The 25,374-nt window shown below is 43.1% G+C and overlaps 1 protein-coding gene across 1 annotated transcript in view; it reads right to left on the reverse strand.

Moving 5' to 3' along the window:
• Window positions 1-25,374, reverse strand: part of KNDC1 (kinase non-catalytic C-lobe domain containing 1) — a 214,508-nt gene that overhangs the window by 123,453 nt on the left and 65,681 nt on the right. Inside the window, exons 6-7 of the mRNA XM_068258601.1 lie at window positions 13,802-14,697; window positions 10,979-11,093 (exon numbers count right to left, since the gene is read on the reverse strand). Coding sequence (XP_068114702.1) covers window positions 10,979-11,093; window positions 13,802-14,697 — 1,011 coding nt within the window. The remainder of the gene's footprint in view (window positions 1-10,978; window positions 11,094-13,801; window positions 14,698-25,374) is intronic.

Consider the following 25,374-nt stretch of genomic DNA (forward strand, 5'->3'; position numbering starts at 1 on the left):
TCACACAAGCCCTCCCTCTACCGATAACTAACAGATCCCCCACTGATGCCCAACTCTAACACCCCACCCCACCACCGGTGCCCAACCCTATCCGACCCCCTCCCAATGCACAACCCCAACCAACTCAATCCCCCAACATTGCCCAACCCTAACTGCTCCCCCACCGATGCCCAACCCTAACCGCCCTCCCATATTATGATATTTGGGTAAAAAGCCGCCTGGACCAAAACAGTAAAACCATCTATAATCAACAAAGACTATCAGCGTTGGTAGAATGATTTTTTCACCCAATCTAACTTGCATAGTAGGTGGTGACAGCGGTTACATTTTAAACATTGGTATAAGAGAAGTGTGAGATCTTAGATCTGCTCTACAGATTACAAAAGTGGAGTTAAACCCAAATAAAGTAGTTTTTTTAATGAACAAGACTGATTGTGTCCTTCCTGGGGTGGCAAGTTCACTACTGTCTTCCTTTTTAAACTAATCTTAGAGTATTCTGTACTTGTTGGCGCCTCTGTTATCAGTCATAACAGTATTTATTCTCCATCTTTGGTGGAATGGTGTCACCGTGTGTTTCCAGTACTGCAGAGCCTGACTCCTTAACCTGAGTGGGGTTGGGGTTGTTCTCCCCACTTGTTCATACAGTTGGTTGCCTTTGAGGTAACTCACACTTCTGAGTATTATTCCATTCTTTGCACTTTCAAATAACTTTTTTGCATATTTACATACTACACTATAGTGGGCTATTGGTTTGTCTCAGTTTTGTTTCTTTCAAACCTGTGTAGTAGGTGGAAGCAGGGGTTAAATTTGGTATGAGAGAGGTAAGAGATCTTAAAGAGGAACTCCAGTGAAAATAATGTAATAAAAAAGTGCTTCATTTTTACAATAATTATGTATAAATGATTTAGTCCATTGTAAAATCTTTTAAATCCCTGATTTACATTCGGACATTACATGGTGGCATTTTTATGTTGGCAGGTGATATAGCCGCTGCATGCTTTTTTGGCAGTTGGAAACAACTGTAAACAGCCATTTCCCACAATGCAGCAAGGTTCACAGACAGGAAACTGCAAGGAGTACGTACTCAAAGAGTTTCCTGTGGGAGGGGTTTCTCCACAATATCAGTCATTCAGCACCCCCTGATGGTCTGTTTGTGAAAAGGAATAGATTTCTCATGTAAAAGGGGGTATCAGCTACTGATTGGGATAAAGTTCAATTCTTGGTCGGAGTTTCTCTTTAAGGGGCCAAAATCTAAAACATAGTCTAAGTCGCGGGCTAAATTGTTTATTAAGAATTCACACTTATTGAACAGTCTCAAACTAAATGGGGTAATAATGACCATTGGGGGCCCACTCCTCCCCCTTCTGCTGAGTAGCACAGTGGATCGGTTTAATACATACCTGCTCCAGTGCTGCTTCGGGTCTCTTCTGATGTTTCTGACAGACACATGCGCTATGCTGCACACCTCTAACTATAAATGCATGCCACTTGATCTGGAGGTATGGAAGCGGAGCTTTGGTTTTTAGGAGGAAGCCCCATGCAAATTTTACTCTGGGGTCCTGTGGGTTGTTGCTGCACTGCGACTCAAAGTGACAAAGTTTCAACCAGAAATGCCGTCATCAGTGAGCTCCTCAGGATCGGAAGGCAGTGTGCTGCTGTTTTTCCACGGATTACAATGATGCACATGTGAAGCTCTCAAGGGCCACATAAAATGGCTAGGAGGGCCGCTTTCAGCCCAAGGGCCTTGAATTTGACACCGGTGCCCTAATCCAAAGGGCAGCAGAAAACCTATGTGAGAGATTGTTCTAAACTAACTTAGTGGCCTTGTAGTCAGGTAAAGGTTACTTAAGTAGGCGGAGTTCCATGCAGCACTACTGTAGGATTGTACTTACAGTCAGTGTCATCCATGTTCTCATCCTTATTAGTACAGAGAAGTATCTTCTCATGTCAAGCTACGGTCAAAAGGAATACCATCCCATCCCAGTCACCAGAGCCTAATATGGCTGCCTCCACCCACACTGCTTTGTCACTCCTAACTCGGTTTCCCCCTTGCAAGCCTGGGCATTCACACTGGTGAGGAGAAGCTGGGCACGGAGCCATCATAATGTGCATGGATTACAATCAGGTGAAGCTGCAGTGTCTTCACCAACAGAAACTTTTTGCACAGAATGTTACACTGTGGAATACTCCACTTTACTAATGGAAAACAGGCCACAGATGGAATTCACAAGAACTTCAGTTATAGCGCTGAACAGAACTGTGTGTACTATAGCAACGTTTACTTTGCTCCGTGGTCAGGCTAAAGCCAGCAACCTATTCATTTAAATACATTTATCAATATTAAATCTCATCTTCTAAAAACATACACATAAGGTTATTGGCTTCCCCAAATTGGCCTTAAAGTGGATCCGAGATGAAAAACTAACTTTAACAACTTGTCTATATATCTTATCTAAAGTTTAGATAGTTTACACAGCATATCTAGCTGCAAACAGCTTCAAAAGTTTATGAATATTTATTCCTGTGATACAATGAGGGCAGCCATGTTCTGTTTGTCACATTGTCACAGACTGAGGGCTGGAGATGCTATCAGCTTGCCTGTGTGTAAAATCAGCCCCCTCTCCTCCTCCCTCCTCTGTCTCTGAAATCACTGGCTAGTAGCCTCCTCCTCCTCCTGCCCAGACTGAGCTCCCATAAGCCCTTGCTACTGTCTGAAAATGCCAAGGCTCTCTGAAAAGCTGTGGGCGAGGCTTGTTAAGTTTGTAGGGAATTAGAGTATTAAAACAAAAAAGTATTTGGCTTGAGGAATGCTCTATAAACTATATGAAAGGAACACAATTATGCAATAAGTAATAGTTTATCTCGGATCCACTTTAAGACTATGAGTAGGACATATGAATATGGTAGAGATTAGATCATGAGCCCAATCTGGGGACAGCTATTGACAATACTACATATAATGTGTAAAGCACTGCAAAAGATGTCAGTACTATATAAATACCAAATTAATAATCTATCCATATGCATCTTCATATAGTCCTGCTGACAAGATTTTTTGTAATAAATGGATAATTATACTGCCAAGTGTTGATGATTATTCACTTTGTATCATCTGTAAAGTAACTAACATTACTTTTTATTTCATCCATTAGGTTATTAATACATGAACTGAAAAGAATTGGGCCCAATACTGACCCTTGCGGGACCCCGCAGCTAAGGTTCCCATTTTGAGTATAACCCTTTCACCACTACAATTCTGCCGTTGGACCCTTTTCCAGTTTTGCATCCATGTACACAATTTCTCCTAGTTTCTGCAATCTCAGATTCTTCACCAGGCTTTTGTAGTGAACAGTATCAAAGTTGACTGCACTTCATCTATTGCTTTACCAAGATCCAGATTTGCATTCACCAACTTCATAAAAGCTGTTCATGTTGGTCAGACAAGACCTGCCTTTTGTAAACCAATGTTGATGATCTGAAATTAGATTATTCTGTGCTATATAATGTTATTGTTCCTTAGGATACCAGTATACAAGTTTAAACACAATTTATATTAAGCTAAGGGCTAGCTCACACTTGGACGATTTTTCAGTGCTTTGCTGATAGCCGGCAATCAGCAAAGCGATGCAACGATGTATCACTATGGATACATTGACACTGCAGCGGTTGCGATTTTGATTCATCGAAGCGCGCTGCATGCAGCGTTTCGGGGGCGACTGCTCTGTGATTCTAGTTATATTGAACGGGAATCACAAGCGCAAAGCACGCCGATTCGCGAGATTTTGCTTGCAAATCGCGGAGCCGAACGCGATCATGAGCAAAGTGCAGAATGTGAACCGGCCCTTACAGGTTTAATTTATGGTTTCCCAGTTCTTTCACTGGCCCTGTTTGCTTCTGAGGACTAATTTGGGATCAGGATCTGAAACTACATGAGCTAATAAGAAGTCAAATTCCTGCCAAGTCAAATTCCTTGTAAGTGCAAACTTATTTTGACCAAATAAAATTGATTTGGATTCTGAAGAACTTGCTTTATACAGTGTCTGGTTCTTAAAATGGACCTGACCTGAACTCTTGCACAGGACAGAAGAAAAACAAAGAAAGTTCTGAGTTCACATCTGCTTTAAGTGAACCAGAGACCAAGCACCCTCATGTATTTTACCATATATATCAGTGGGAACATTAGAGAAAACATCTATCCTGCTCTCTGTTTCATTCTTCACTGTTCAGCTTGCTTCTTATCAGCCCTGATAAATTCCCCAACTCAGCATTCAGTCTGGCTTTGCTATAATGACTCAGCTATAATGATTCCTGAGCAGAGCCACAAGGGGGCAGGCTTTGCCTTGAAAAGACACCAGAGAACACAGACTCCGCTATAATGATTCCTGAGCAAAGCCAGACTGAATGCTCAGTCGGGGATTTTATCAGGGCTGATAAGAAGCAAGCTGAACGGTGAAGAATGAAACAGAGAGCAGGGTAGGTGTTTTCTCTAATGTTAGGATTGATATATATGGTAAAATACATGAGGGTGCTTCGTCTCTGGTTCACTCTAAAACGCAAAGTGACACAGACTAGTCGCCAACATTGGTAACTACTTGTTAGTGACTTGTCGCTGCGATTAGTGATTACTTGCCGTGACAGTTTCCCGTGTGGAATGACACCATGTCTCTATAAATAAATTAGGCTCTGAATGGCTGTAACATCCATTTGTGTTCACTCTGGGAAAGCCCATTTGTAAATGCATCCTGCGCCTTTTGCACCCACGTAATGAATAAAAGCAGCAAATAAGCATGGTGTGACCTTTCTGGCCACATACTTCAGGCCCACATGCATGAGATGCCTCCTCGATTTCCTCCCCATCGTCTACCTAGCACAGCACACGCAGCTTACATTGGCCAACCTTGCATGACCGTCACGGGCTGCCAGGCTGAGTGTCAGTTGAAACAATTACAAATGACTGCTTTGCTGGACAAGCACACACAGAAGGCACTCGAAGCTGCTTAGCCCAAAGTGAAAATGCATTTACTGAGTTTTTGAAAAGCTACTTTCTAATAATGAAACTCCTATTATAAAGGTCCCAGTTAAACAGTCTGGCACAGTGGTTGTGCCAAGCTGAATATAAAACAGTCACACAAACCACTGGCTGGCTTGTATTCTGCTGTATGCCATTATGTGACAATTACTTCATCATTTGCAAGCAAGAAGAGACTTTTGTGCTGGTGGCACAAATGTCCTCTGTCAGAATGCTAACAGAGGAGTGCTATTCTCAGCCTGGGAATACAGGATCTATATGATAGGAAGCACTTTATAATTTACAGCTTGGTTAGATATGCAGCATGTGTATCTATCACTGAAACCCGACATTAGTTATCTATGCTCTGCACATTAGCTGCCCAGTGCTTTTATATTTACTATAATCATTCTAAGTAAATGTGAAGCAATGAAAAAAAAAAAAAAAAAAAGTTAAAAAAATAAATACTGTATTTTTCAGACTATAAGACACTCCTGACCATAAGACGCACCTAGGTTTAGAGGACAAAAACCAGGGGGAAAAAAATATATATATATATTAAACCTGGTGCATCCATGGTGAAGGGGCATCTTGTGTAGTATGCCCCCTTAGTACCTCGTGCCCCTTGTACCTCCTGTGTCTCCCTGTATCCTCCTCTGCCCCCTCCCCTTGTGTCTTCCATGTGTCCACCTCTGTCCTCCTCTATGCCCCTTTGTGTCCCCCGTGTCCTCCTCTCCATGGGCACAGTACAGGGAGTCCCTGACATTGCTGCGGGTTGGAGGTTCATATTGGCAGGCGTTCACAAGTCAGGAGCTCCCTTCATTTGGACTATTCGACGCAGAGACTTTTTTCCCTCACTTTTGGGAGAAAAAATTGAGTCTTAAAGTCCAGAAAATACAGTATTCACCTATAGAGAGGGAAGGCTCTGTATCCTATAGCGCCTTCCCGATCCTGTCACGGTGTCCTCATTCATTCAACCAACCGGTCAAACAAGTCTTTGGGAACCCTTGGAAGGCTTTGGGAATCAGCAGCGCTCGTATCGCGCAGTACGGAGCTGCCCGTATTCCGGCACACTCGTGTCCTGGAGGCGCCGTACCTTTACCAGATTCAATAAGATCCAGGGCCTTCCCTCTCCAAGGTTAAGTTAATAAAAGATTTTTTCATCGTTTCACATTTGCTTTAAAAAAAAATAAAAAAAAAGTGTGTGTATGAATGAGATAGGTTGGCTTTTTGTCTACAAACCATCAGCAAAACACGAAACACAGCTGCACCTTGAAGATGACCGATTGCATGAAATTTTTGCTTAAAGTGAACCTCCAGACTAAAAATCTACTCAGCAGAACTGAAAAGGCTTGGTGTTTCTTTAACAGTTTCACAGCATCAGAACTTTGTTTTTCTTATAGAAGTCTCATTTTTAGCTTCATTTCTAGCTAAGCTCCGCCCCATCAAAGAAAACTGCCCGGGCTTTTTTCCCCCGATGCTGTGCAAAGCATGATGGGATTTCCTATGTTGTTATTCACGTTGCCTAGCAACTGGAAGGGGTGATCAGGACACAGGACAGTTGGAACTGTGTCTCACGCTCTCTGTCACCTTCTTTCAAACAAAAAGATGGCTGTTCTTATGAAATCATAAACCTTTGCCTGTTCTTTTACAACAGGGTGGGTAAGAGATTATATTACCTATCTATTTTAATTAACATAACTAATGTAACAGTATGTTTGTTTAGGCTGAAGTTCCCTCTTTAAGCTCTCTATGTAAAAAAAAATAATAATAATTGTAATGCAGTGGTTCTACAATTGCGATTTTCATTGCAAAATGCCTCTTACTTGTGGAAAACTATGGATCTGTAAAAAAAAAAATTAGGGGCCTTTTACACTTAATGTGTTTTGATACATTGGTATGCATTGTGTTTTAATGGGTTTTATTTTTCCATAGCAGTGCATGGTCAGTTTTTACAAGTGGCCTAAAGATGCCCATACATGGTAAAGTTTTTTCATTTTTTTGCGATTAGATTTGTTCGATTATTCTGTTAGATCGACTATAAAGATTTTTCCAACATGTTCCAATCAGATTTTTATTTAAAAAAAACGGGATAATAGATTCTTTTTTCTTGATTAAAAAAAAAAAAAGGATTCTTTTAAACTTTCATTCGATTGTTTTTGGTCGAATAAATGAGAGCATTTAATGTTTTTATTGTCCCGTGTATGGGCACCATTAGGCAGCATTTATACTTATTGTGAAATACTAAACATCTTTTTTGTGCTCAAATTTGTGTTCGTATGCAAATTTTCATGTGCAATTTTTACCACAGGCAAGTCCATGGGAATTTACATGTGATGTGCAAATTTTTGCTGCAAGAATTTTTGCAGATGTGCAAGGCTCCATCCTTCATTCGACGTGTGGCGAACACATTTATGCAAATTCGCAAAACGCAAATGAACCCTGTGTGTGAATCCTGCCTTAAACCTTTTTTTTTTGTTTGCTTTCAACATGCCTTAAAACGACTTACAACACTGGACAGATAAAAATGGCGCATAGTGCCAAGGGTGTGAATATGGTGCCAAATTGACTTACATTATATAACGCTATTTAGCGTTATAAGTGTTAAATAATGCAGGAGGGGGCTTAGTATTAGGCAGTGGGGGTCAGAGGGGAAGAATGTTAGGCAGCGGGGGGGGGGGGGGGGGGGGGGGGGGTTGGGGGGAGGTTTAGTGTGAGAGGCAGACACAGGCAGAGGGGTTTGTATACATAACCTAGTTCCCGATGATCTTCTCTCCACTTCCTACTTAGTTTGAATGAGTCCAGCAGCCAGGCAATCACAATGCGGTTTCAGTCCCAGCAAATGATTGGCCTGGTCCTGGCGATCCCGTCTTCTCTCTACTTCCTGTTTAGTTTTCAAGAGTCCTGCAGCCAGCAGGACTCTTGAAAACTAAACAGGAAGTAGAGAGAAGATGGGATCGCCAGGACCAGGTAATGTGTGAGTGATGCCGAAAATGACATCTTATTACTAAAGTTATTTAACATTTCAGGACATTTCTGAAAAGTGAAATAACTTTAGTAGCAAGATGCTATTATCGGCATCACCCTGCGTCATTTTTCACAGGCGCCATTTTTAACTGAACCCCTTACAACAGCTTACACAATGCTGTAACATGTAAACAACAGAAATACCCAATAACAAAACCAGCACAGTATATTTTGTACCTTAGGACAACTTTGTAAGTGTGAGACACGTAACTCGAGATCTGTTCCTTTTCCCCCTTTGTATAGCACTTTGTAAGGCATTATATACTAAATGAGCAACTTCACATGGATTAAAGCGGTATCGTCACCATAAAAATCACATTTCAACAGCAACCGGTCTGAGTGTGTTAAGTGATAAAGATGCTAAGCCTGCATTCAAAACTTTCAAAACTTTTTCTGCTGTTATAATTTGGAGTTATCACATACTTAAGGAGCACTGGCCCTTTAGTAGTCGGTGCCAAAGAATTGCATGCTGGGGGTTCTTTTTATCAATAATGTATTCCTCCTCTTTCCTTTATTTCCCTGCAAGTTGCTTATCTGAAACCTAATCCCCCTACTCACTTGTGTTTACAAGCAAGGCTGAGGCGATTCAGAGATTGGAGGAGACGAGAAAAAAAGTAAAGGGCAGAAATGACATCACGAGGTAGCCTTAACTGTGGGCAAAAAACATGGCCCCCACCAGGAACAGAATTGTCGTCATTTACTATATAACATTCACTGAAATCAAAACGGGGACAGTATAATACATGTGTTATGTAAGTAGATCAAGTATTTCTCTACTTCTATATGTTTTTTTTTCCCAGGCATAGTATGGCTGATCCTACTGCTTTAAACACTCCAATCTCAGTCCTTTGACCCTGTAACACGTTGCTGAAGCAAAGGCCCACTGGGACAAAGATAGGCTAAACTTGGCTCTCTATTCAGTATTCCTAGAAGGACTATTCTTCTAATCTGCTTAGACAGATCATTAATCTACACAGAAGACACATGGCCAGGGAAAGGATAAAGGATGCACTCTGTTGTCCTCTCTGCATCTCACATTTGAGTGTGTTTGGTCTATACAGCTCTATTGTCAGGAAAGCAGTGGGGAGTCTGTTTTAACAAACCTGGATCACACTTTTTATAAAAAATATCTCCCGTTAGGTAATAAACATTGGCAACTCTCACCTGCGTCATATCAGATTAAACTATTGTAAGCTTTGTGTGATGGGCAGCCAGTGGAGGGATTAACAGAGAGAAGCAGCTTTTCAGGAGCAAGCGTAAAAAAGAATGAGGCCCAGTTCACATTACCGTTTTTCTGCGGAGCAGGCCGTAGGGATCCGGCCATCAGGATCAGGAAAAACTGTCAGTTTTTACAGCCAGGGTGCTGTACACTGTCAGTTGGGTGCTTGGCAGTAACAGAGTGATATCGGGACGAGCAACAAAACTCCCAGCGCTGTTCACCTAATGTATAAATGTGTATGTGGTGGCTGGATGGTGTAATGGTTAAGGGCTCTGCCTCTGACACAGGAGACCAGGGTTCAAATCTCAGCTCTGCCTGTTCAGTAAGCCAGCACCTATTCAGTAGGAGACCTTGGGCAAGTCTCCCTAACACTGCTACTGCCTATAGAGCGCGCCCTAGTGGCTGCTGCTCTGGCGCATTAAGTCCACCGGTAGAAAAGTGCGATATAAATGTTATTTGTCTTGTTTTATTTGTCTATGTATTTATAAATGACCTGTCCTGTGTCACAGTGCCCATCCTCTGTCGGCTACCCTTCTCATACACACTGCCAGTGCATAGCACGCGTGATGTCACACTCTTGCCACACTGGCCGCCATGTATAGGAAAGAGCGGCGGATTTGAAGACAGACGGGCACTGAAGATGGACACAGGACCGGTAATGTATAAATGCACATACAAATACATTTATACATTGGTGGAACAGCAGCAGGCTCGAATGATTCCCACGAGAGTTCATGCTGAAATTGACCAGGAATCGTCTTGCAGTGTATGGGCAGCAGACAAATCTCTCTCTAATCAGATTCTATCTTGGTCGAATCTGCCCATCATCGCTAGATGTATGGCTACCTTAAAGGGGCACTATGGGGAAAAATTGTAAAATTTAAAATATGTGCAAACATATACAAATAAGAAGTACATTTTTTACAGAGTAAAATGAGCCATAAATTACTTTTCTCCTATGCTGCTGTCAGTTACAGTAGGTAGTAGAAATCTAACAAAAGTGACAGGTTTTGGACTAGTTCATCTCTTCATAGGAGATTCTCAGGGATTTATTTCTTTTCAAAAGCACTTAGTGAATGACAGTTGCTCTGCTTAACTGCCCAAAAAAACTGTGTAGTAAGCAGTGAAGCTGGCCAGCATCATTGTTTAAATCCTTTTTAGGAATATCTTTATAAAGAATAAAAGCCTTGCTGAGAATCCCCTATGAAGAGATGGACTAGTCCAAAACCTGTCACTTCTGTCAGATTTCTACTGGCAGGGAGGCTGGCCAGCATCTTTATATAAAAACTTTTTAGGGAATGTCTTTATAAAGAATAAAGGCCATGCTGAGAATCCCCTATGGAGATATGGACTAGCCCAAAACCTGTCGGTAATGTCAGATTTCTACTACTTACTGTAAGTCACAGCAACATAGGAGAAAAGTAATCTATGGCTCATTTTACTCTGGAAAAACGTACTTCTTATTTGTCTATGTTTGCACATATTTTACATTTTACAATTTTTCGCCATAGTGCCCCTTTAACACTTTTGCCCGTTTCCTCTGCATGCATCAGCCCACTGAAGAGAGATGTAAACAGATTGCTCAGGCCTGTGTTCCAACCATGAGAGTCAATGAGCCTAGTGAGATCCAATTATATTTGGCTTAACTGCCAACAGTAAACATCATTATATGAAAGATAAGCAGTTAATACAAAATAAATGGGAAATACAGCAGAAAATAATACCTGGAAAGTCAACATAGGTCTTCAGTGTAGACAAACACTCATGGCACAGTGCCCACAGTTCATCTTCTTGTAAGGGTTTCCCGTAATTCATTAAAACGTCTTTCAGGAGAACCCACTGGAAGACAAGAGGTCATCAGCCAACACAGTGCTAGCATTTCTATGACAAAATGATTAGTATTACTAATTTCTCTAAAGAGCTATGGCAAGGCTGGACATTCACATTACAATGAATTAGGCAGTCAGGAGGTAACCAAGTATACCACCCACTGACAGAGGCCAAATGCAGATTCCTCACTAGCCACTGCTACATATTACAAACATTAAAGGGACTCCGAGCAGTGCAGAAACTATGGAAAGATGCATATTCATTTTAAAGCTCTCTTTCTCCTCTTTCCAATGATATATAATCCGCCACCCTACGCCTTTTAGTTTTTGCTATTTTCGCGATTGAAATTGTCGCAGCTTCAATCGCGAAAATAGAGAAAACTAAAAGGCGTAGGGCGACGATTTATCGGTAGGTGTCGCCAGAAAGAGGAGAAAGAGAGCTTTAAAATGATATGCATCTTTCCATAGTTACATTGTATTACACAGGGCGACTTTTTCTCAAAGTCAGCAGCTCCATTCTGCTGAATGGAGCTGCTGACACTGGGGAAAGTGTCGTCCTGTGTAATACAATGTAACTATGGAAAGATGGATATCATTTTAAAGCTCTCTTTCTCCTCTTTCTGGCGACACCTAAATCGTCCCCCTACGCCTTTTAGTTTTCTCTATTTTCGCGATTGAAGCTGCGACAATTTCAATTCCGAAAATAGCAAAAACTAAAAGGCGTAGGGTGGCGGATTATATATCATTGGAAAGAGGAGAAAGAGAGCTTTAAAATGATATGCATCTTTCCATAGTTTCTGCACTGCTCGGAGTCCCTTTAAAAACTGTATAAAAGTATGATGTGGTTACAAAATCAAGGAGCAAACATAAGCCTTACTGCAAAATAAAAATAAGCCATACATAAAACACCAAAAAGGCAGTATGAGAGCTTACCCACAGAATCTGTTCATAGTATTCAAAACATGTTGGCCCTCGCACTACATGGGATTGGTACAAATGGCCAATCAATACTGGATGAGTACGCACCCTTACAGGGAGAACAAAAACAAATAAAAACAGGCTAATTTTAAAGTGGGATTCTACTTCCAAAACAAATAGGTCAGTAACTAATCTTACAGTACTTACATAAGAGAATTTGAAGCATTCCCAGTGTGTAAAATGTTAATTTCAACTGAACGGAGTAGTAGAAGCTTGCTCATCTCTGGTATGGCAAAGGCAAGAATCTCCCTGGCCTTCCCAGTCTTCATTCTGCCCCCCTCCTCAGCTGTTGTCAGGGTGAAGTGTGTATTCAGCAGAGGGAGGAGGGCAGAGTGAAGACACAGGCACAAGGAACTTCTTGTCTTTGCAGATGACCTGAGAGAAGCAAGCTTCTACCGCTCTCTGCAGTGGAAAAAAACATTTTACACACAGGGAATGCTTGGCAATGCTTTCAATTGTTCTTTTATGTAACTAAGTAGTCACTGAAATTTAAGACCCATATCATAACAGTACTCTCCCCCACCACAGCTCATCACAATGGCCATTAAAGTCAATGAGACATGACGCACCTCCTACGGTGTGGTACAATGGATGTGCTTCAGGCACTGCACAAGTAATGCACAAGCTGCAGTGCATTACTGTGAGACTTCCACAGGAATCCCGGGAAGTGCCAGGTGATCATTTCTTTTTTCTCCACCACTATAACGTGCGGTGCGACTTCTCAGCTGCAGCACACCAGTGTAGAAGGGCCTTCAGTTTGCTGAGTTTCCTTGCTTCAGGCTTGTTTTAACACATCAGTGCCAATCATAGTGAATGTTATTTCAGAACCAAAAAATGAATAAAGCCAAATTCCAGGAAAAATACATCTTTTTTTCTTTGTATAATGGGCTAAGGGTCAGAAACCTCCTTTAGGATTTTCATTGCTTTCTTGTAACCACATTTGTTAGCATTTCCATAATTTCCTGTCAGAACAGGAAGTGAAGAAATGTCTCAATCGCTGACAAAGACGCCAACATATAAAGTATATTTTATAGTATGGTAGAAAATAGTTGGAATCCCCATGCTGTTCTTCATGTAGTATACCTGGAACTATCATCTTTCAATATAAAAGAGGGGGAGTGTTCAGGGTTAATCGCTTACCTGATCCAATGTCACTGGGACATAGGCGATGTTCCGCCCCTTTTCTCGGGAACATAGTTGCAGTCATCCAAAGTCTGCAGAGGCTCTTTGGAAACCTCCGCCTGAGTTGATGCGGCCCACCCCCAGCTCGGCAACCACCAATTAGGCCATGGCTGCAGAGCTGGGGGCAGCACCCCAGATGGGTGTGTCCAGAGGAATTTGAAAATAGAAAACTGTCACGGTAGCAATGCTAAGGGGGGTGGAGCCATCATCTGCCAGATTGAATTACGGCATACACCTCCCATTTCTGTATCATGAAGACAGAGCCAGGCATGACAGGCTCTCTTTTTTCTTTACTTTATGCACTCTTTAAGTACCAATAAGGTGGCTTCAAAAATCAAATGGGAGGAACTTAATCTGGAAACTCTTAGCATCATTACTAATTTGTATATCATTCTCCTGGGCAGGCTTAAAAAATAAATGTAGTTTTTAGTGTCAATTAAAAACAACAACAACACCTTTTTACGCTAAATCAATACATAGGAATAATATTTCCCGTAAAATATACCTAAATTACAGGGTGCTGCTTTAGCTGCTCGCATGAATAATAAATAAAATTACCTGGTGCTCTTCCTGTAAAGCCTCTGTCTCCTGTTCATCGATGAAATCCAAGTCAAGCTCAGGACTGTTGACATGTTTGGAGACAGATGCAAAGTCTTCATGGTAAGCTGGTGGAGATGACAAGGTTTCAAGCACTTCGTGTTCTTTTATTCTATTTAAAAATTCAAAGTCCGGGACGTTATCCTCCGATTTTGCATATTTTTGAAAGAATTTGCCTTTATCTGTGCACTGCAATTGTTGCTTTTCTTGTTCAAGGGCCATAACTAGATTTTCATAGGAAATTTGAGAATGGCACTTCGAATGTCCAAGTGGGGAGACACAGTTTCGGTGGTTTGGCAAAGGGAGACATGAATCTGCAAACGTTACATGTCTGGAATCAACTACTTGTCCATTGCTACATTTGTCTTGGTCATCGAGATCTTCATTGGGGGACAGGCAACTAGGGACTGATGGCCAGCTCTTTAAGGTGACCATTCCTCCACTTGGCGGAGATGGGGACAAAGTCTGTTTGTCAAGCAGATGAGCTACGGGGGAATTTTTGTTTCTGCGATGTCTTTTTAATGAAAGTTTGGCTATTTCATCTTCCACTTTTGCCCTGTCAAAGTTCTCAAACTTTTCAAAAGAGGGAGATTTTGTCCGTTCACGCTTGTTTTTCTTCAGGTGATGGCCAAATGAATTCAGAAAGGAGCATGGCTTATCACTTTTTAATTCTACTTCTCTCCATCCATTCTGGAATTCCTCTTCTTGCAATGAGGTAGAATTATGATGGACATAACCAGAAGACAAGGAGTGGTCCTTGATAGAGACAACATGGTTTGTTGGGCCGTTTTCATGTGTGGGCTCCTTAATACAATTGTCTTTTTTGAAGATCCCCTTCCAAAGAGTGTCCCAACTATCTGTACCAGAAGACAAAAGCATAGCGGATTTGAAAATGTGCCTGTTAAAATGAACTGTTCACCATTTTAGCACCCAGTGGATCGCAATAGCACATTAAAAATGCATGCCAAATAATGTGCCTCCTTATTTAAAAAAACAACACATCAATTTACCCTACTTCCAAGGCCTGCCCGACTGCAGAAATTTCAGGCAGATAAGGACTAATGTAATTATTTTATTGAACACATTAGCAGAGCGCAAACAAAAGCTTTCTTTAGCAAAGAGTGGGTACATAGGAGACCATGGTTCAAAAAATTTAAGGAAGTCACAGATGCCATCTTCACACCTTCCCCTGGATAAATAATAGGCAGCTAGCTCCTATAGCTATTAGAAACTGGGGGGAAAAGTGGCACTTCGTTTTTAAGATAGCTGAACGTACATATGAGGGATAAGGTGGACTTGACTAAGGTTTAACTTTTGTGGCCTAACGGTGTACATGAACAAAGGAAGCAAGTCCCCTTATTTGCCTGTATTTTAGATATGGAAAAAATGGCCAAGGCTTGCAATTTATTTTGGGTGACTATGTAGTGAGAAGGGTACAGAGGCTGCCACACTTATTGCCTATTAAACAATGCCAGTTGCATGGCTGTCCTTTTGTTCATTCCGGCTTCAGTAGTGCCTGAGTCACACATCTGAAACAACCATGTGGACAAAGCACCTGATCCGTAAAATACCTTAAAGAGAACCCGAGGTGTGTTTAAAGAATGTTATCTGCATACAGAGGCTGGATCTGCCTATACAGCCCAGCCTCTGTTGCTATCCCAAACCCCCCAAGGTCCCCCTGCACTCTGCAATCCTCCATAAATCACAGCCCTGCTGTGAGGCTGTGTTTACATCTGTAGTGTCAGTCTCGGCTGCTCCCCCGCCTCCTGCATAGCTCCGGTCCCTGCCCCCGTCCCTTCCCTCCAATCAGCAGGGAGGGAAGGGATGCAGGCGGGGACTGGAGTTCTGCAGGAGGCGGGGAGAGCAGCAGACTGACACTATAGAGATAAACACAGCCAGCTCTGACAAGCTGTTTGCAATCCCTCATAAATCACAGCCATGCTGCTGACAAACAGCTTGTCAGAGCTGGCTGTGTTTATCTCTATAGTGTCAGTCTGCTGCTCTCCCCGCCTCCTGCAGAACTCCAGTCCCCGCCTGCATCCCTTCCCTCCCTGCTGATTGGAGGGAAGGGACGGGGGCAGGGACCGGAGCTATGCAGGAGGCGGGGGAGCAGCCGAGACTGACACTACAGATGTAAACACAGCCTCACAGCAGGGCTGTGATTTATGGAGGATTGCAGAGTGCAGGGGGACCTTAGGGGGGTTTGGGATAGCAACAGAGGCTGGGCTGTATAGGCAGATCCAGCCTCTGTATGCAGATAACATTCTTCAAACCCACCTCGGGTTCTCTTTAAAGTATTGGGGCAGAAAATCGGCAAGATAGACACAGAGTAAGCATTGCTTAAAAGGAAATAAATATGGCCACCTCCATATAAGGCCTCGTTCAGAGAGCACGTCTGATGTTCAGACTGTATGATGCGCTATTGCATGCATTTTTGGAAAAGCGTATTGCCGATGCCATTCACTGTGATGAATGGAATCAGCAGCGCAAGGCAACGCAGATGGCATGCGATCAGGTGTACTTTCATCCCGAACGCCCGGCCATACGCGTTGCCTAAAGTGAAGGAGGCCTAAGGCCTGGTCCACACTGATCAAAACCGGAGCCACGGATAGCAATGTTAATAACAGCAGCTCTCTTCACCCAAACAAGAAACTGATCTGTCTGCGTTTGCGGGAACCAGTTTTTAAAACCTGAACGGAAGGTCCGGATCTGCTGCATCTCCTACTGATGGGTCACTTTGACGTCCTGCTCAGAAATGAATTAGGTAAATCTCTACAATTGAGACAATTTTATCTGATTGCCATCTCTAGTAGAGAAGGATTTTTTTCCCCTTTTGGGGCTCATTGGACCATGCCTTGTAAGGGTTTATTGCCTTCCTCTGGACCAACAGGGATATGTGAGGGAGCAGGCTGGTGTTGTACTTTATTTATTTTTCTGATTGAACTTGATGGATGATTTTTTTTTCAACCCTTATAACTATGAGACACAAATTATAATACAGAAAACCTTTTTATTACAGGGAGCATAAAGCTGGCCATACACTGGCCCGATTTGCGGCCGTTTCAACAGCAGATTCGATCACTGGGATCGAATCTGCTGCCAATCGTTCGCGCTAAACGCACCCGCCGATCCGATTTCCTCCCAAAATCGGATCGGTCCGATCGCGACGTGCGGAAAAATACCGTTGATCGCCCGCGGGTAGGGAGCACGTCGCTAGCGGCTGCCGATCCGATCAGGTATACATTACCTGACGCTGGCTCCCGGGCATCTTCTCCGTGCTGCACGGCTCTGTTCCTGCTTCCATCCCAGCGTACATTAACTTCCTGTGTCACTGCAGTGACACAGGGCGCTCTATTTGAACTTCCTGGTCACGGAGTGACACAGTGTACGTTGGGATGCGGTGCGGGGTGCAGAGCCAGCTTTAGGTAATGTATACGGGGGGGGGGGGGGGGGAGACAGGCGGCAGGAGCAGCTCAACAGATTGTGTTCGGTTTCAGGCTGAAACCGATTCACAATCTGTTTGCTGTAAAGGCAGCCATACGATCCCTCTCTGATCAGATTCGATCAGATAGGGATCTGTCAGCTGGTCGATCTAATGGCAAATCGACCAGTGTATGGCTACCTTTAGAAGTAAAACACTTATCAGGATTTTAATGCTGCCACTCTTGCGACACCGAATGTGTAAAATGTGACACTTTGGTGTCACAGAGGCTGGAAGTAAAACAATGTCTCTCCAGTTACAACAAAAACAGCAGTAATAAACGGATAGAGGTTATTAACCCTTCACCAATAGCTAAAATAACATCTTTGTTGGGCTTTAAAGAACAAGTGACACCCATGCTAACCTAGAAATAAAAACCACATATATAAGTAGATAAATACTACTTATACTTACATAAAAGATGTATTGCACTGTCCACGTTACGATTCCTGTGAATTTTATAAAGGAAAAGCAGAAAATCCTATTCTAGGCAGTGGACATCCTGGTTACCATTGAATGAAGCCAATTCTGACATCATTTCCTCTCTCACTCTTTTTTTTCTCCTCTTGCTAATTATGCATTCATTAGCTGCCCTCCTCCCAGAGTCCTCAGACACTCCCACTGAGGTCTATACTAGGAAGTGCACTGTCATTAGAGAGAGGGGGAAATAAAGGGAAGAGGAAGAATGTTTTATACATAAAAAACATCCCCCAACATGCAACTGTTTGGCAATGGCAATTAAAGGGCCAGTGCTCCTAAGGTATGTGATAACTCCAAACCATAAAAGCAGAAAAAAAGTTTTGAATGCAGGAATAGCATCTTTATCACTTACAGTCAGACCAGTTGCTGTTGACATTTGATTTTTATGGTGACAATCTTTAAAGCACACCCAAGGTGAACCTAAAAAAATATATAATTTTACTTACCTAAGACGACGGAAGCCTTTGGATCCACCAGAGGCTTCCTATGTATTCCACGAGACCACCACCTTTGCCTAGGTCACTTGAATTTTGCTTCTGCATTCCCAAATGTGCAGGAACATGGCTGTACAGTACCAGCGCAAGTACAGCCTGTGCACTAAGCTGGAGTGACTCGTCCACAAGTGGTTCCATGCTACTGCCCAGGTGTAGCCGTACTCATGCAGGCCTAGTATGGCACGCTCATGCATGAAGAGGAGTGCAGCCATGTAACATATCTCACAAGTTCTTGTATCCTGCCTATAATTGGGTTCTGCACATCTATGCTGCTAGTCATTCGGATGCAGCCTGTCTTTGGAAGTGCTGCCACCTCTCCCTGCTGTATAAAAAATGTAAGTTTACTTTACGGTTAAGTTCAAGTTTGCATTCTGTTTTTTATTGCGAGTTCCGGGATTTAGTGCATAGTTTTAGCATCTGTTTTGACTACAAGGTGTGTATTTGCCTCTAAGGGGCTCTGCTCGCCTCTGTTGGTAGTCATTTCAGATGCGGCCTGGTTTAGGCCCTGTTCAGACTGTCAGCGTTTGTAGAACGCGTATAAATTCAAAGAAACGCATGCGTTTTTCTTGCGTTCAAATGCGTTTTGCATACACACGTGACCTAGGAAAAAAAAAAAGAATTATGGGAACCGCAGAAGGAAACGTACGCTAAAACGCAATAGTACACGTTTTTGATACGAGTCCATAGACTTTGCGTCCGTTTCTGTGTGTGACGCACAGAACTGCGTGCAGCAATGCGGATGAGAAACGTATGCGTCTCATACGCATACATGTGAACGAGGCCATTAGAAAACATTAGTAGCCGTTTCTGTGCGTAAAATCTTTCTGTATGCGTTCTGTAAAAACGGCTAGGAACGCACATAGTCTGAACAGGGCCTTAGGAGAACTCTTCCCTCCTGTTGGATATGTTTCAGTGGTCTATGTGCGGCAACAGTGTGGGACAGGAGAACATAGGAAGCCTCTGCAGGAGCCAGAGGTTTTACCTCTTCTTAAGGTAGCCATATTTGAGGCTACTTGACAGACTATCTACCATCCAATTCGATTATATTCAAATTGGATGAAAACCGGTGCAGATTTCAAGACGTAAATTGGTCGCATTGTCGATCACACATGCTGCAAAATGTCGGGCCAAAGTTGGTTGGTCAGGTGTGTGGCCGGAACGCCGTGTAATTTCCAGACGATTGACAAAACCATCCATCACTTTGCCACTGTGTAATGTTATGTCCCCCTGTGTAAAGTATACATTACCTGTCCTTGTCCCCCGCTGGCTTCTGGGATTCCTCTTCCGCAAACATGCGCGCCCCACACGGTTTCCTGGTACGGGCGCTTGTGTGACATCATACACGCCCGCCCTTACTAGGAAACCACGTAGGACGTAGGCGTGTATGCGGAAGAGGAATGCCAGAAGCCTGCAGGGGACAAACTGAGGCCGCGGACAGGTATCGTATACACTTTGGCACCGGAGGGACATTACATTAGGGGGAAAATAGCAGCAAAGCGGCGCACAGGGAACATTCCGGAATGTTCCCTGCTGAAATTGATTGGGAATCTGCCTGTGGTGTATGAGCAGCTGACAGATCTCTCGCTTATCAGATTCGATGAGAGAGAGAGAGAGAGAGAGAGAGAGAGAGAGAGATTTGTCTCTTATGCTGGGAATACACGGTACGTTTTTGCCGCTCGATTGAGCCATTTAGATGGCTCGATTGATAATTTCGGACATGTCCGATCACCCGCTCGATCGATTCCGCATGGAGGACAATGAAAAAACATAAGGAAAACGAGCGGAAGATAAGAGAATCGCCCGGGGAATCGATCGGGCTGCAGAATCGAGCCACAAAAACGCAGCGCGTATTCCCAGCATAAGTCAAATCTGCCCATCATCGATAAATGTATGGGCACCTTTAGGTATGTTTGGGTTTTTGTTTGTTTTTTTCACCTTGGTTAAACTTTAAGACTGCATATTTATTTTTTGATTCATGAAAACACCCATAAACCAAAGATAAGTTTAGCTTTATTCAAGGCTCTGACATTTTAGAGAAGGTAGTGGTTTATTTGAATCCTCCTATCTCTTGAGTTATCCAAGCTTAAAAGTAATAGTTTAACCCTGAAATGTTTGTCCTGGATGAGCAATGGCTGATTCTTTTGCTCAATCAGGCATCAGAAAATAGACTGTGAGCTTAAGGCAGAGATAAGGGGATTATGGGTAGAAGATCCAGTAGTAATGGCATTATACACAATGACAGGCTGTAATGCAATCATAAAGATGACCTTGCATTACAAAACCATCATTTTCTTGTTCAACCTGCATTGCCCACTCTTCTTCCCTGTCAATCAATGCAAGTGTTTATTACTTACAACGTTTTATTATATGATTTCAAAAGGAAAGTATTCGTATTTGCATCAAATCCTATAATACGCTTTCTTAAAGGGAACCTGAAGTAAGAGGGCTGACATTTTTATTTAATTTCAAATACCAGCTGAGCCTCAGCCTCTAATACTTTTAGCCATAAACCCTGAACAAGCATGCAGATCAGATGTTTCTGATAAAAATCTGACAAGATTAGCTGCATGCCTGGTTCAGTTGTGTGATTCAGACACTACCGCAGCCAAATAGAGCAGCAGGACTACTGTACTATTGAATGCTTGCTGGATCTTTTACTGTTTAAAGCGGATCTGAACCCAGAACTTCCTCTTTGCTCTAAAAGATAAGGAACCACATACACTCACCTAAAGGATTATTAGGAATACCATACTAATACGGTGTTTGACCCCGTTTCTCTTTAATTCTATGTGGCATTGATTCAACAAGGTGCTAAAAGTTGATGGAAATTTGTGGGATGCACATCCAGGGCACGAAGCTCCCGTTCCATCACATCCCAAAGATGCTCTATTGGGTTGAGATCTGGTGACTGTGGGGGGCCATTTTAGTACAGTGAACGCATTGTCATGTTCAGGAAACCAATTTGAAATGATTCGAGCTTTGTGACATGGAGCATTATCCTCCTGAAAGTAGCCATCAGAGGATGGGTACATGGTGGTCATGAAGGGATGGACATGGTCAGAAACATTGCTCAGGTAGCCCATGGCATTTAAACGATGCCCAATTGGCACTAAGGGGCCTAAAGTGTGCCAAGAAATCATCCCCCACACCATTACACCACCACCACCACCAGCCTGCACAGTGGTAACAAGGCATGATGGATACAGGTTCTCATTCTGTTTACGCCAAATTCTGACTCTATCGACACTCATCAGACCAGGCAACATTTTTCCAGTCTTTAACTGTCCAATTTTGAGCTTGTGCAAATTGTAGCCTCTTTTTACTATTTGTAGTGGAGATGAGTGGTACCCGGTGGGGTCTTCTGCTGTTGTAGCCCATCCGGCTCAAGGTTATGCGTGTTATGGCTTCACAAAGCAGTGGCTGGATGGTGTACTGGTTAAGGGCTCTGCCTCTGACATGGGAGACCTGGGTTCGAATCTCGGCTCTGCCTGTTCAGTAAGCCAGTAATTCAGTAAGGAGTTCATTGGGCAAGACTCCCTAACACTGCTACTGCCTACTGAGTGCGCTCTAGTGGCTGCCTCGCAAGCGCTTTGAGTCCGACAGGAGAAAGGCGCTATACAAATACTGCTATTATTAAATGCTTTGCTGCATACCTCGGTTGTAATGAGTGGTTATTTCAGTCAACGTTTCTCTTCTATCAGCTTGGATCAGTTGGTCCATTCTCCTCTGACCTCTAGCATCAGTAAGGCATTTTCGCCCACAGGACTGCAGCTTACTGGATGTTTTTCCCTTTTCACACCATTCTTTGTAAACCCTAGAAATGGTTGTGCGTGAAAATCCCAGTAAGTGAGCAGATTGTGAAATACTCAGACCGGCCCATCTAGAACCAACAACAATGCTACGCTCAAAATAGCTTAAAGGAATACTGTAGGGGGGGTCGGGGGAAAATGAGCTGAACTTACCCGGGGCTTCTAATGGTACCACGCAGACATCCTGTGCCCGCGCAGCCACTCACCGATGCTCCGGCCCCGCCTCCGGTTCACTTCTGGAATTTCTGACTTTAAAGTCAGAAAACCACTGCACCTGCGTTGCAGTATCCTCGCTCCCGCTGATGTCATCAAGAGCGCACAGCGCAGGCCTAGTATGGTCTGTGTCTGCGCAGTACACTCCTGGTGACATCAGCGGGAGCGAGGACACGGCAACGCAGGCGCAGTGGTTTTCTGACTTTAAAGTCAGAAATTCCAGAAGTGAACTGGAGGCGGGGCCGGAGCGTCGCTGAGTGGCTGCGCGGGCACAGGATGTCTGCGTGGTACCATTAGAAGCCCCGGGTAAGTTCAGCTCATTTTCCCCCGACCCCCCTACAGTATCCCTTTAAATCACCTCTCTTTCCCATTCTGACATTCAGTTTGGAGTTCAGGAGATTGTGTTGACCAGGACCACACCCCTAAATGCATTAAAGCAACTGCCATGTGATTGGTTGATTAGATAATTGCATTAAAGAGAGTCTGAAGCGAGAATAAATATCTTTTCGAACAGAGAGGAAGTTCTGAATTCAGGTCCGCTTAAAGGTACATACACACGTCTGATTTTTACAAACGACTGGTCGTTTGGACGTCAAATCAGGCTTGTGTACTAACAGTAATTCAGATGATAACACTGGTTTTGACTGATCTGCCTGGTGGATTGGTCAAATCCAGTTTTAAGCTGGCCATACACTAGGCCGATTACCCGCCGATCGACAGCAGATTCGATCACTGGGATCGAATCTGCTGTCAAATCGTTCACGCAACACGCTAATTTTCGATCTATTTCGGCCCGAAATAGATCGGTCCCGTTGATAGCGCCGTGCGGAAAATTACCGTCGATCACCGCAGGTAAGAAGCGCATCGCTAGCGGCGTACGACCGACGCAGGTATACATTACCTGAAGCTGGCTCCCGGGATCTTCTCTGCATCACCTCCCGGCTGGCATCAGCTTCCGTATCCCGGCATCCAGCATAACTTCCTGTGTCACTGCAGTGACAGCGGAAGTACAAATAGAGGGCGCTCTATTTAAACTTCCGCTGTCACTGGAGTGACAGAAAGTTATGCCGGATGCCGGGATGCGGAAGCGGATGCGGAGAAGATGCCCGGGACCAGGCTTCAGGGAATCTATGCGGGCGCCCGGTTTCAGGCTGAAATCGATTCACAATCTGTTTGCAGTAAAGGCAGCCATACGATCCCTCTCTGATCAGATTCGATCAGAGAGGGATCTATCTGTTGGTCGAATCTGATGGCAAATCGACCAGTGTATGGCTACCTTTATCAGCTGAATGATCGTTTGTACACAAGCCTGATTTGAGGTCCAAACGACCGGTCGTATGTAAAAAAAAAAAAAAAAATCAGACGTGTATATGTACCTTTAAGCCCAATCTACACGATACGATTCTTTGTGCGATTCGATTACGATTCTATTTATGATCCGATTAAATCCGACATGTCCGATCAGGATTCGATTCAATCCAATTCGATTTGCCATTGCAAAACAATGGCAAATCGAATTGAATCCCGATCGGACATGACTGATTTAATCGGGTCGTAAATAGAATCGTAATCGAATCGCACAAAGAATCGTATTGTGTAGATGGGGCTTTAGTTTATTTTGTTATGCAGAAGATGCTAGCATAGTGTTGCTGCACAACTCTATTTAATCCATTGTGTCATTATTGAGTAATGGCCACTTGCTGATAAACACTGGGACCATATCACTGCTATAGGCTTTCTTCCCTTATCTAATTGCTTGGAACTAATCTTATTTTCATTCCCTTAACACAAAACTGATAACAAAACTCAGGTAAAAGATATGAGAGAGAGAGAGAGAGAGAGAGAGAGAGAGAGAGAGAGAGAGAAGCCTGCAGTAGGCTGTGCAAGCATATCTCTCTGATATCTACTGTACACTAACCCAAATATGGATGGGGTGTGTGATGAACTGTGCAGTTAAAGAAACAAAATGTAAAGATCATCTCATTGTTCCACTTCTGCTACTGCCTCTGCCAGTCACCTCCCTCGGCTACATAGTTCTACGAAATGTTGGTAAATGTAATATATGGCCTCTGTTCTTTCTATTTTAAAGTGGGATTGTCAGCCATAAAATCAAATTCCATTTACCTACTGCTCTGTGTTTATTATGCAGTCTACAATTGGACCCTGCATTGCAAGCATTCCAATATAAACAGAAATGTTTCTACTGTAATAAATCTCATCAGTTACCTGCTTCCTGTCTGTGAATCTCGTTGCATTGTGGGAAATAGCTGTTTACAGCTGTTTCCAACTGCCAAAAAAGCAAGCAGCATCTCCTTCCACTGACATGACCTGCCAGCAGTAAAAATGTGATAAATGTCAGAATGTAAGTCAGGGATAGGAAAGATTTTAAGATGGGCAAAAACTGACTACCGTAAATTATTTATACAGAATTACTGTAAAAATGAAGCGCTTTTTATTACATTATTTTCACAGAAGTTCCTTTTTTAACAGTTGGAAAAGGCATTTTTTCCCACAATGCAATGAGATTCACACACAGCTGGCTGTCAGGACCATGGTCATGACATCACACTGTGGGAGGGGTTTCACTACAATATCAGCCATACAGATGTCCCTTGCGATTGGAATGAAGTTAAATCCTTGGGTACAGTTCCTCTTTAATGTGTAATGGGCAGTGCTCCCCTGTCATTAGTACTGGTAAAATTGCTGTGTGCTGCCTGCAGATGACAAATGTACTGGCCTTACGTGCATCAGGTAACTCCAGATTGAGCCATCTACTAGGTAATTCTAGTAAGGCCAAAAGTAAGCTTGAAAAGCACACTGAACTCATGGAAGAATTACTTTCTTCCCCACTGTTTATATTTATTTATCGCCCACATGCGCACACTGATTTTTTTTGGGGGGGGGGGGGGGGGGGAGAGGGAGATTTGTAGCTCTAAACATTAAAAAAAAAAAAACACAAAAAAAAAAACACTTTAGGTTTTTTTTTTTTGGTTTTGTTTTGTCGATACTGTGTACATTAAGCCCTTAAAGAAAACCTGTAACGAAAAAATCCTCCCC

The sequence above is a fragment of the Hyperolius riggenbachi genome, chromosome 10 (assembly GCF_040937935.1).
Source record: "Hyperolius riggenbachi isolate aHypRig1 chromosome 10, aHypRig1.pri, whole genome shotgun sequence".
Taxonomy (NCBI): Eukaryota; Metazoa; Chordata; class Amphibia; order Anura; family Hyperoliidae; genus Hyperolius; species Hyperolius riggenbachi.